General features: G+C 35.6%; 1 protein-coding gene across 1 annotated transcript in view; it reads right to left on the bottom strand.

Moving 5' to 3' along the window:
- NAV3 (neuron navigator 3) overlaps positions 1-12,313 on the bottom strand; it is a 426,206-nt gene that overhangs the window by 92,999 nt on the left and 320,894 nt on the right. The window contains exon 22 of the mRNA XM_051962478.1: positions 12,065-12,142. Coding sequence (XP_051818438.1) covers positions 12,065-12,142 — 78 coding nt within the window. The remainder of the gene's footprint in view (positions 1-12,064; positions 12,143-12,313) is intronic.

The following is a 12,313-nucleotide window of genomic DNA, read 5'->3' as shown; positions in this document are numbered from 1 at the left end:
AGCCATTCTACAATTGATAAATGGTCAAAGGATATGAACAGACAATTTTCAGAGGATGAAATTGAAATTATTACCACTCATATGAAAGAGTGTTCTAAATCACTATTGATCAGAGAAATGCAAATTAAGACAACTCTGAGATACCACTACACACCTGTCAGATTGGCTAAGATGACAGGAAAAAATAATGATGAATATTGGAGGGGATGCGGGAAAACTGGGACACTGATGGTGGAGTTGTGAATGAATCCAACCATTCTGGAGAGCAATCTGGAATTATGCCCCAAAAGTTATCAAACTGTGCATACCCTTTGATCCAGCAGTGCTACTGCTGGGCTTATACCCCAAAGAGATACTAAAGAAGAACCTGTATGTGCCAAAATGTTTGTGGCAGCCCTGTTTGTAGTGGCTAGAAACTGGAAATCAAATGGATCCCCATCAATTGGAGAATGGCTGGGTAAATTGTGGTATATAAATGTTATGGAATATTATTGTTCTGTAAGAAATGACCAGCAGGATGAATACAGAGAGACTTGGAGAGACTTACATGAACTGATGATGCTAAGTGAAATGAGCAGAACCAGGAGATCATTATACATTCAACACCTATACTGTATGAGGATGTATTCTGATGGAAGTGGATTTCTTTGACAAAGAGACTTAACTGAGTTTCAATTGATAAATGATGGACAGAAGCAGCTACACCCAAAGAAAGAACACTGGGAAACGAATGTGAACTATTTGCATTTTTGTTTTTCTTCCCGGGTTATTTTTACCTTCTGAATCCAATTCTCCCTGTGCAACAAGAGAACTGTTCGGTTCTGCAAGCATATATTGTATCTACAATATACTGCAACATATCTTACATATATAGGACTGCTTGCCATCTAGGGAAGGGGATGGAGGGAGGGAGGGGAAAAATCGGAACAGAAGCGAGTGCAAGGGATAATGTTGTAAAAAAAATTACCCTGGCATGGATTCTGTTAATATAAAGTTATTATAAAATAAAATAAAATATAAAAAAATGAAAAAAATAAAAAGATAAATAATTGGGAAAACCAAAAAAAAAAAAAAAAAGATTTTACACACCACTGGCATACCCTTTAATCCTCAAGGACAGGCAATAGTAGAGAGGAGAAACAGAGACATTAAGACACTCCTCTAAAAACAAAAGAAAGGGGGAGACAGGTAACCCTAGAGAACTTCTAAATCTAGCTCTTTATACTATTAACTTCTTGATTTTTGACAAAGATGCACTTGTTCTGGCAGACAGATTTTATAACCCACTGGAAGGGCAGTGTCCAGTGGGAGCAGCTCTACTATCTTTAGATAATCGCCAGGTGAATGGAAGGGACCAGATAGGCTAACTGCTTGGGGGAGAGGGTTTGCTTGTATCTACACAGGTGAAGAAGAAATCAGATGGATGCCAACAAGCCATATTCACCTTGTCCATGGGAGAGAGATGGAGCAGACCCTTGAAACAAAGGAGAAGACCCAAGAAACATTGGATGGCTCCATTGCTGATTGTGCTCACCACTGAAAGAGTATGGCAGTTATGGTGTTTGATTCATGGACATCAAAAATTGTTAGCCTTCAAAACCCTCAAAAATCATTGGATTCTCTGAGACATGATGAGATTGTTGTAGGACCTCAAAACCCTCAGGCATCATTGGATTCTCTGAGATATGATAAGACTGTTGTAGGACTTCAAAAACTTGTGGGGATCATTGGATTCCCTGACACGTGAAGCAATGGACAATAGATTGGTTTTGGACTATTTCTTGGCTGCTGAAGAAGACATATATGGACATATTGATTTATATTGTTTGTTATATCACTATCTGCATATACAGTTCATGTTTGTTACACCACATTGATCTTGCACTGGTTGTGGGGAGATTCATCACTAATAGCCTGCGCATTTTTGCTATGTCCTCGTGTAATACCTCCCATGATGATGGGTTTATATATACCTGTTTCTAATATGAGCCTTCAGCCCAGAAACCCACTAGCAATCCCCACTTCCCTTTGGTGCTTTTCATCTCCCTTCCTGAGATGTCGGGGAGTGAGTGATCACCTCCTTTTTGGTGTTTTCACCTCCTTTTCTGAGAAATCAGGGAGGGCATATCACCTCCTTTTGGGGGCTCTCACCATCCTGAGAAGTCAGGGATGGCGTGACCAGCTGTGTCTAAAACAAAAGAAAGCAGGAGACGTAGAGAGCTGAAACTATTGGGTTGATTCATTGAGGTCAGGACTGCTGAGTGCTTGAGGCTAACTACTGATTAGACAGTACTCCATGGGCATATGCTTGGAACATGGTCCTTTCTACTATTCATACTGGCTCAATGATTGGTGTATAGAGGATTGTAGGAGGGATTAGGGGGTGGAGTAAGAAGAGCAAGGGACACACACTTTGGCGGTAGATGAGAGAGAAAGCGGTTGTGAAGAATCTGCTTCCATCCTGTTCAATCCTGAGTCTAAGACCAAGAATAAAGACCGAGGACTTTTGCTTATCCTGACTCCGGCTGATTCTGGGATGTCCTGGGTGCTAGTGTGGTTGTCACAGTTATCTAGTTTAGCATGGTGATTAATAGTTCTCTAGTTCAGTATGATGGATTTAATCTTAAAACAAGATGTTAAGTCAATAGAATTAAGATAACTCAATATTCTATCTCTTTTCTCCAGGAACTCAGTCCTTCCTCATTTTCATATTTCATTCACTATCTTTCAAGAAAGAGGTCATACACTACACATCTTTCAAGAGGAATTTCCTTTTCCAATAATTTCTGGGGTCCTTTTCTTCCTTTAGTTACTTTTGAATTATTTATCTATGCCTGTTGTATTTCTTTAGTTTACATGTACTTAGTACTTAGTATAGTTCTATAGGTGACACCTATTCTACAAGATTGACACCTATGAGAGTACTTAAGAGTATATAAGAGCTAAGAGATCTGGGAGGAAAGACAGACTCCAAGATAAAGACCCTCTTGGTGGCTGACCTATCTCCTTCACTTCTCCACTGAGAAGGGAGAAATTCCATCTTTGATCATCTTGGTGGTGGCTCTCCTGCCTCCTGCATTTTGAGGGAGAAGACTTGACCAGCCTGTGGTGGCTCTCCTGTCTCTTGCATTCTTCCACTGAGACCAAGACCCATTTTGGAGGAGCTACAGAAAGCTAGCTGGGCCCCAGGTGAAGAAGACAAGACTGTGAAGGAGATAATAAATACTTTGGCCTTTATCCTTGACTATTCTCAGGGCGATTATTCTGCTAAGACCAAGGCTGGTCCCAAGACCTCCAGAAAACTAACTATGACATTTCATCTAGTCATTTTGACGGATGTCTTATCAGTCAGTGACTGGAGGTGTGAGGCTGATGACTCTGCACAGCTCTGCCTCACTTAAATCCAAATAATTTGCAAGTCAAGACATTAGTCCTGTTGAAGAGTGAAGAACTAACAACAAACTTTTCTAGCCTTATTACATTTTTTTTTCATTTTCATTTTCTTGTATGATTTTTCTTTTTTCTTTCTTTCTTTCTTTTTTCTTTTTTTTTGCAGAAGCAATTGGGATTAAATGACTTGCCCAGGGTCACACAGCTAGGAAGTGTGAAGTGTCTGAAGCCACATTTGAACTCAGATCCTCCTGACTTCAGGGCTGGTTCTCTATCTACTGTGCCACCTAGATGATCCTGACTATTTTCTAGTCAAACTCTTGAACCCAATATTCTATCTCTTTCCTCCAGGAACTCAGTCCTTCTTCATTTTCATATCTCATTCACTATTTTTCAAGAAAGTGGTCAGACACTATATCTTTCAAGAGGAATTTCCTTTTCCAATAATATCTTGGATCCTTTTCTTCCTTTAGTTACTTTTGAATTACTTATCTATGCCTATTGTATTTCCTCACTGCAACAAAAGCTTCTTGAAGGCAGGGGAATTCATTTCTGTATAGGCATCTCTGGAATCCAGCAAAGTATTTTGAATATGGGATGCAATTAACAAACATTTGATAAGCTAAGTTAACTTGCCTATTATTGATCAGTCCTCAGAGAGTTATTTCTCTTTAATCCTTCATCATAATATCATCAAAGTATTGCATTAAAAAATACAACTTAAGGTTTGTTAATATGATTTTAAAAGTTTTCAATAGCATCAGAGCCATCTGAATTATTTTACCATTATTAGACTTTATTAAATTTTGTCTCTTCTCCAGCTCAGCGTTCTTCAGACAGTAGATATTTATATAACCTTTGCTGAATTTCATTATGGAAACTGCAAAAAGATTAACCAAATGGGACAGTTACAAAGCAAGCTGTTCCAGCCCATTTGGGACTTAGGGGAGGCTTTTGAGAAGATTTAGACCTGTCAGCCATTCTATTTTAAAAGTTAGGGAGGCCTGTATTTAGAATATTTAAAAAAAGGTTGTGGGACTTAATTAGAAATCTTCAAGAATGGGAGTAAGCAAGGGGAGGTAAGGTTATGAAAGAAAGGAAAATAGAATCACATTGCCCTTTATAAACTGGGGAGCAGTTGATACCCCTCAAATGTAACAGAGAATGGGGTTGTGAAATCAAAACCAAGGGACCATTTCCATCTTTATAATACCCTTGGTGAAATATAAGGACAAAGGAAACCACAAAAGGAAATGGAAAGTAATTCTATTTAAAACACAAGATAATAGATCTTCTTTGAAATATTATAAAAGAATGATAGCTATTTCAAAATTATGGATCTTTCTGAGTGAGAAAGAAAGGAGGGGCTAATCTAGGTTTTCCTGAGTTTGAATTTTTGTTGGTCAACAGCAAGGTTTTAAAGCCAATGTTCCATTTTGTCTCAATGATGAATCTCTCCCATTTTTACTTAAATGAAGTCTGTCAAGGTAATAGATGAGAAGAGATTTGCTAAGTATCAGGGAGCCTGTGGTACTTAATACCTATTTATCTTTAATTTCTGATTCCTGCACAATAGTCTAAAAAGATATTTAGAGGCAGTTTTTTTGACTCTGAACAATAAAACAGATAATTCATATACACTTAATTTGTTGAGGGTTGACTCACATATTTTAGGATGACACCCATGAACCATATGGAAACTGCCCTCAGACATTATTTATGATTTATGATTATTTAGCTTATTGAAGAGCAATCTATCACAGCCATACAACTTTATACTTTTTACTTAATTGGACTTTAGATTTGAAATCACATAAATATTACTTTATAGCATGAATGGACAAATTATAATTTTCCTTTGTAGAAGGATAGTTGAAATAAGGAGAATTGTCGGTTCAAACAAACAGGAAAAATGATTCAAATTAAAATGCCATCCCTGGTGCTAATTTAACTGATCAGAATATAATTTAATGTGTAGAAAGGCAAAAAAAGTATATTAGATACTAATTTCAAGATTTTTTTAAAAAATTGCTTTTACTTATCTTCAGCATTCATAATTATCTAAGAGGCCAAGCATAGTTGTATCAAAATTCATAAAAGTCTGATTAGCTCATAGAAACTTACTGAATGAGTCAAAACATCCCACCTTTGAGTGACAAAGTATGAGAGAGGATAAAAGGAATTTGGAAAACTGTCAAAAGTCACTGGTCTCATGTAGCTTTTCCTTTTTATCTCCTGCTATTGTCTGGCTCCTTACCTAAAGAATATTAGTTCACAAATAGTTCAGAAAACATATTGATGAAAGCATCCCATCAGCTTAGTAGAGACTCCTTTGGACTGGCATAATTTCATAACAATGTCTTTTCCCATTGATTCAAACTATTTAGAGGAGGGAGGGAGAGATTTGAACATATTCAGTCAAATTAAATCAGAAAAGCAGGAAGTAACATGACTATTGGGGTGTCTAAAACTTACGTACTTGAGAACTAATGATGAGATTTACCTACTTTCTAAGTAAAAGATAAGAAAGAAAGCTTAATGTCAAGATAATTATAACTGGAAATTTGTTCTACAGCCAATATATCCTTCCGTCATATTTAATCTCTGATCTCGGCATCTTTGCAAGGACAATGGAATGTACTCCTTAATTTTCAATCTAACAAAAACCCTCTAGAAAGTATGATCCTGATTTTTCCAAAGGCAAATGTTACATACTATTATCTTTATTCTCTTTTTTCAATTTAAAAAAAAATTGTCCTAAAGAGAAGGAATTTAAAATTTAAATCTCAGAAAAAAAGAGGGAAGAAAGAAATAGTATTTAGAAGTTTAGCAATATCAAATGTAATTAGAGCTCAAAAAGGGTGAGAACCAAGAAAAGATCATCAGGTTTTGCAAGGAACAGATCACTGGAAGGACTCACTAAATTCAACTGAATTAAATTTTCAAAGTGCTGCTTATATTGAATCAAAAAGCAAAAATATTTAGATGTTGAAAACAAAAATTCCTTTCAACCTCCAAACAAGAATGTGAAGACAGCTATGTGAATAAAATGTCTTGGCTTATGTTGAGAACATTATAAACAAATAAAAACAGTGCTTTACTCCCTACCCATATCTTTAATGAGATCAATAGAGATCAGTTCAGAGAGAATGGAATGAAACATGAACCAAGGATGAAAATTTTCCATGATCAGTCTGTCTTATCATTGAGTAGAAAACATAAAATATTATGTAAAATCTGTGATGTTTTGTTTTTTTTTCTTCAGCTCCAAGAAATCCATCTTGGCATTAAGGATCAAAAACTCTTCAGCTCTAATCTAGGATTGTTTGCAGTGAACAATCAGCTTATCATTCATTGATTCAAGTTCTGGAATGTTTTGAAAAATTTTCTTTTCCCTCATAAGAATTGTGTATTGAGGTAGAGCATCACATTAAATAGTATAACAGAACCAGGAGTTAGAAAGGCTTATTACTATTTTCATTTCTAGAACTAGATAGTTACGTAACCTTGAGTGGTCGACTTAACACTTCTCAGGATCTAAAATACTTTGCTAAAATTTGAAGGATTGACTAAATTCTCTCTATCCAAAATTATAGAATCTTATCTATCAACCTTTCCCCAACTGTCTGACATGCCCTAAAACTGTTTTCCCCCCCTCATTTGGTAATATATAAGAAAGCAGGTGCTTTCCATCTCTAAATATATCATTATTCATGATCTGTAGCCTCTTGACGCCTCCAGCATTCTGCTAAATCCATCTTTCTTACCTTAGTTTTGTTTTCCTACATAGCACCATATATTCTGTCTCTTTAATAATACAGTAATTAACAGTTAAGAAAATTCTTACTGTCCCATACCCCACCTTCTATTGTTCTTATCATATTAATCCTTAACTCTGAGTACTTCTACCATTCAGTATTGTGTCTCCTCTGTATCACTGTAGAAAAAAAAAAAATTAAAGAACAAATTGCACTCAATATGAACTTAAGGTATAAACTCAATTAGTTTTTAATGTTTAGAATTTCCTCTAGTTTTATGATTGTTCTTCCCCTCGATGACTGTTCCATATATTTTCCTTTTCCCTTAAATTCTCAATTGAATTCCATTGCTTCACTTTAATAGCAGATAATTTCACTAAAAAGCCCATCAATTATGATGCTCAGTATTGATCAATATCATGTCCTTAGCTCACTTTTTATGATCTGTCCCAAGAAAAATTATCCTATGCTAAGTGAAGTGAGCAGAACCAAGAGAACATTGTACACAGCAACAATAAGATTATATGATAATCAGCTGTGATGGACTTAGTTCTTTTATCAAGGAGGTTATTCAAGGCAATTCCGACAGACCTGTAATAGAAAGTGCCATCTGCATTAGGAGAGAGAATTATGGAGACCAACTTGTTTTGCTTTTTTTTTCCCTTTCTTGTGTGTTTTTTTCTTTTTGATCTGATTTTTCTTGAGCAGCATGATGAATATGGAAAAATGTTTAGAAGAATTATACATATTAATGTATTTTAGATTGCTTGCTATCTTGGGGAGGGGAAAATGAGAGGTAAGGGAGAAAAATTTGGAAAACAAAGTTTTGCAAACGTAAATGTTGAAAACTATCTCTGCATGTATTTGGAAAATTAAAATACTATGAAAATTTTTAAAAGCAAGAAAAAAGAAAAAAAAATCCCGAAACTGTGCCATTAATCCCATCAACTCTGAATCATTCTCCTATTTCCAAGCTTATTCTCTCTCCAATTCACATTTTACACAATATCCACATAATCTTGCTAATATGACACACTTCATATTTGTGCAAATAAACTTTCAATATCTTTCCAACTGCTTAGACAAAAGAGTGGTCCTAACATTTAATGTCCTTCACCTTTTCAGTTTTATTTTCTACCCCTCTTCATAAATTTCATGTTTTACCCATACTGAGTGATTTTTCAACTCCTGGTTTTTGTCTCACCCTCTCTATCACTGGGTCTTTGCTTATACCCTTCTCCAATCCCAGCTAATTGCCCTATCTTTTTTCAAAGTCAAATTTAGGTATTTTCCTGATCCCTTTCTTGACCTCATCTCCAGTTGAAAATTATCCTGACTTTCATTAGTTCTCTCCTTAGCATTTATTTCATTCTTCTCTGCATCATTATAATTATTTAAGAAAAATGTTTTCTCCTGTAATGCCCTAAAATTGCAATTGTAATATCCTTGAAATAAGAATCTATTCTATCCAAATCACTCAGTCAGATCAACTAATCAGCATTTATTAAGTATTATTTAATTTATTATTTACTTAGGGTTAGGTCCTGTACTTGGCAAAGGTGATACAAAGAAAGGTAAAAACTTCTTCATTAGGAATTCATATTAGAATGGAGAAGACAATAAGTGAACAACTAGATATACCTAAGATATATATTGAATAGATGGAAATGAGTTTTAGAGTATTTTATCCCAATCCCTTTCTGAGTTGGCATCTGTCTGGAACTATAAAGCCTACTGTACTAAGTGGGATTTGAACTTAGTCTTGGAAAGTCCTAGAAACTGTCTGCCTTCTATTTTCTTTCCCTAATGACTACTTTTTTCTGATTTATATGTGTTACTGATTACTATAAAGTTAAATAGACAGCAAAAGAAATGGGAGATGGAATGTGATCTTCTAGGAATTTGGTTTGGCCTGTAACTGGAAGAGAAGAAAGTAAGTAAATGGGAAAAATAACAATGGTCAAGTTATGATGAGCTTTAAATGACCAATGAAGGAGTTTATACTTACTTCACAAGTAGGTAATAGGGGGTCACTGGAACTTATTAAATAGAAAAGGGGAAGAAGGGAAGGCCAGTATAAGGAAAAGATAACCTACACAGGAAAATCTCTTCTTAGAAAAATAACCTTAAAATCTGAGATGGGAAATGGGGAACTGTTTGAGGAGGAGTCCAAATAATATATCACAATAGTTCAGGCCAAAAGAAATGGGGTCCTCAATTAGGAATTGCTTTTATGTGGGTGGAGAGAAGGGGAAGATTCTGAGATAAAAAAAAAATACAAGAATGAGTAACAAATTGATAGGAGAGTGAGGAGTTGAAGATGATAAAGTTTGTGAAACTGAGTCACTAGTGGAATGGTGATACCTTCAACAGTAATAAGTTTCCATCTATTAAAATAATATATACCTTCCCCTCAGAAGAAGGGAATATTTGCTGGGAAAATTAATGATTTTTCTTTCAGATATATTGAGTCTGAGATATCTAAAGAATGTTCTGTCTGAGGTGTCCAAAAAGGAAATTGATAATAAGAGAGGAGATAGTTTGAATATGTTGCTATTGTTGTTCAGTCATTTCAATAATGTTTGATTCTCTGTAACCTCATTTGGAGTCCTACCAAAGACACTGGAATGGTTTGCCAATTGTTTCTCTAGAAGAAAAATAAAAGTAAAGAGGGTTAAGTGACTTGCCCAGGATCACACTGCTAGGAAGTATCAGGGCAGATTTGAAGTCAGGAAGATGAGCTCTAGCCATTGTGCCATCTCTACTGCTGGATTAGATAAATAGATCTGGAAATTATTTGCACTAAGATCATAGTTGATGAGATCACCAAAGGAGACAGTTGTTAAAGAGAGAGAGAGAGAGAGAGAGAGAGAGAGAGAGAGAGAGAGAGAGAAGGCAGAGAGAGAAAGCAGAGAGAGAGAGAGAGAGAGAGAGAGAGAGAGAGAGAGAAAGCAGAGAGAGAGAATGAGAGAGAGAAAGAGAGAAGGCAGAGAGAGAATATGTGTGTGTGTGGGAGAGGGAGAGAGAGAGAGAGAGAGAGAGAGAGAGAGAGAGAGAGAGAGAGAAAGCAGAAAGAGAGAAGGCAGAGAAAGAGAGAGAGAGAAAGCAGAGAGAGACAGAGAGACAGAGAGAGAAAGTAGAAAAAGTAAAAAGAGAGAAAGCAGAGAGAGAGAGAGAAAGGAGAGAGAGAGAGAGAGAGAGAGAGAGAGAGAGAGAGAGAGAATGAGAGAGCAAAAGAGAGAAGGCAGAAAGAGAAAGCAGAGAGAGAATATGTGTGTGTGTGTGTGGGAGAGAGAGAGAGAGAGAGAGAGAGACAGAGAGAGAGAGAGAGAGAGATGCTGTCCTGGGCAAAGAATTGTGGTAATGTCCAAGGTTGGTGGTTGTGATGGGAATAAAGAATCAAAAAATTAGGACTAAGAAATCCTTAGGAAGATAATCAAGAGAGATCAGTACTATAAAAACCTTGTAAGGAGACAGTAAGTATGAAAGAAAGATGGAAACTCTAGAGGGGACTTCTGTTACCTATGAGATAACTCCCCTGTTTAACATTTAAAGCCTTTCTCACTCCTGCCTTATCTGACCTTCCCAGATGTAACCCTTCTATATATCCTATAAGTCCAGGCATTTTGGCCTACTCTCTGTTCTTCACATAGGATTCCATTTCCTATGGAATTGGCTTTGGAAATGGTTATCCATATATGGAATGCTTTTCCCTTATCATTAGTGGCTCTCATGATCCTTGTCTTCCTTCAAGTCTTAACTTAATCCCTATCTTCTGACAAAAGTGTTTTTTTTCCAACTAGCTTACCCTGCCTTTTAGTTTCTTCTTCCAAACAGTGATGTGGTTTTAGATAAATAATCATTCTACCATTGTGTTTATTGTCTTCTTAGTTATAATAAGGTAATTCTTTGTGATTGAGGATATGGCTTTTTTAGTTTTGACTGCTATTCTTTTTTAAAAATTGTTTTATTTTTTCCTGGTTTTATATACATACATACATATATGTATAAACTTTTAAAATAGACATTTCTTTATAGGTCATGTTGGGAGAGAAAGATCCAAACAAAAGGGAAAAACCATGGGAGAGGGGGAAAAAAAAAAAAAAAACAGAAAAAAAAAAAAGTAAACATAGCATGTATTGATTTACATCCAATCTCTATAGTTCTTTTTCTGGATGCAGATGGCATTTTCTATCCAAAGTTTATTGGGATTGCCTTATATTGACTGCTACTCTCAAATGCTTTGCATAATGTCCTTAGTGTAGACTTGTTCAGTCATTTCAATTATGTTAGATTTTTCTTGACCCCATTTGGGATTTTATTGGAAAAGATTCTGAAGTAGTTTGCCATTTTCTTGTCCACCTTACTTTACAGATGAAAAAAACTGAGACAAACAGGACTTAATGACTTGCTGAGTGTCTCACAACTAGAAAGTATCTAAGGCCAGATTTAAATTCAGGAAGCAGAGTCCTTCTGATTCTAGGCCTTGTGCTTTAGGCATTTTGGCACCACTTAGCTGCCCATTGATATCTACTATCTTTTATTATTCTTTTTTTCCACTTTTGAGAGGCAGTGAAATAGAATGCATAGGTGCTATTATTATCCCTATTTTACAAATGAGGTAATTGAAATAGAAAGAACTTATGTGCCTTGCCCAGGGGAACACAGCTAACAAGTAAGGAAACCAAATTAAAATTTAGGCTTTTAAAAATCCATCTCCCACATTCTATCTACTATTCTACCTAGTTTCCCACAAACTTAAACAAACTAAAAAAACTAAACATTCAATAAATAAAAATGTCCTATAAAAATATTAAGTAAATAACAGATTTTCTTATGCTAATACAAACAATATCATATCATAACACTGTAATCTCTTAAATTTTCTCTTATATCAAAAACCAGAAATGACTTACATTCGCTGAAAGTTGAGATGTAAGAGTTGCGACCTTTTCCTGTGATGCAACCAGCTCCCTCCGTAGTTTATGAATTTGCTGAATTTAGGAAGGAAAAATGAATTTTATTTGCTAGTTTAATTGAACTTCTAATGAAGATTCATTCTGATGAAATATCTTGATATGAAGGATACCATAAAATGTGATATAGGCCAAACTGACAGGTAGACAGACAAATGATAGAAATAAAGAGATACACAGGTAGATAGA

The sequence above is a fragment of the Antechinus flavipes genome, chromosome 5, assembly GCF_016432865.1.
Source record: "Antechinus flavipes isolate AdamAnt ecotype Samford, QLD, Australia chromosome 5, AdamAnt_v2, whole genome shotgun sequence".
Taxonomy (NCBI): Eukaryota; Metazoa; Chordata; class Mammalia; order Dasyuromorphia; family Dasyuridae; genus Antechinus; species Antechinus flavipes.
This window is presented reverse-complemented; position numbering and strand designations above follow the sequence as displayed.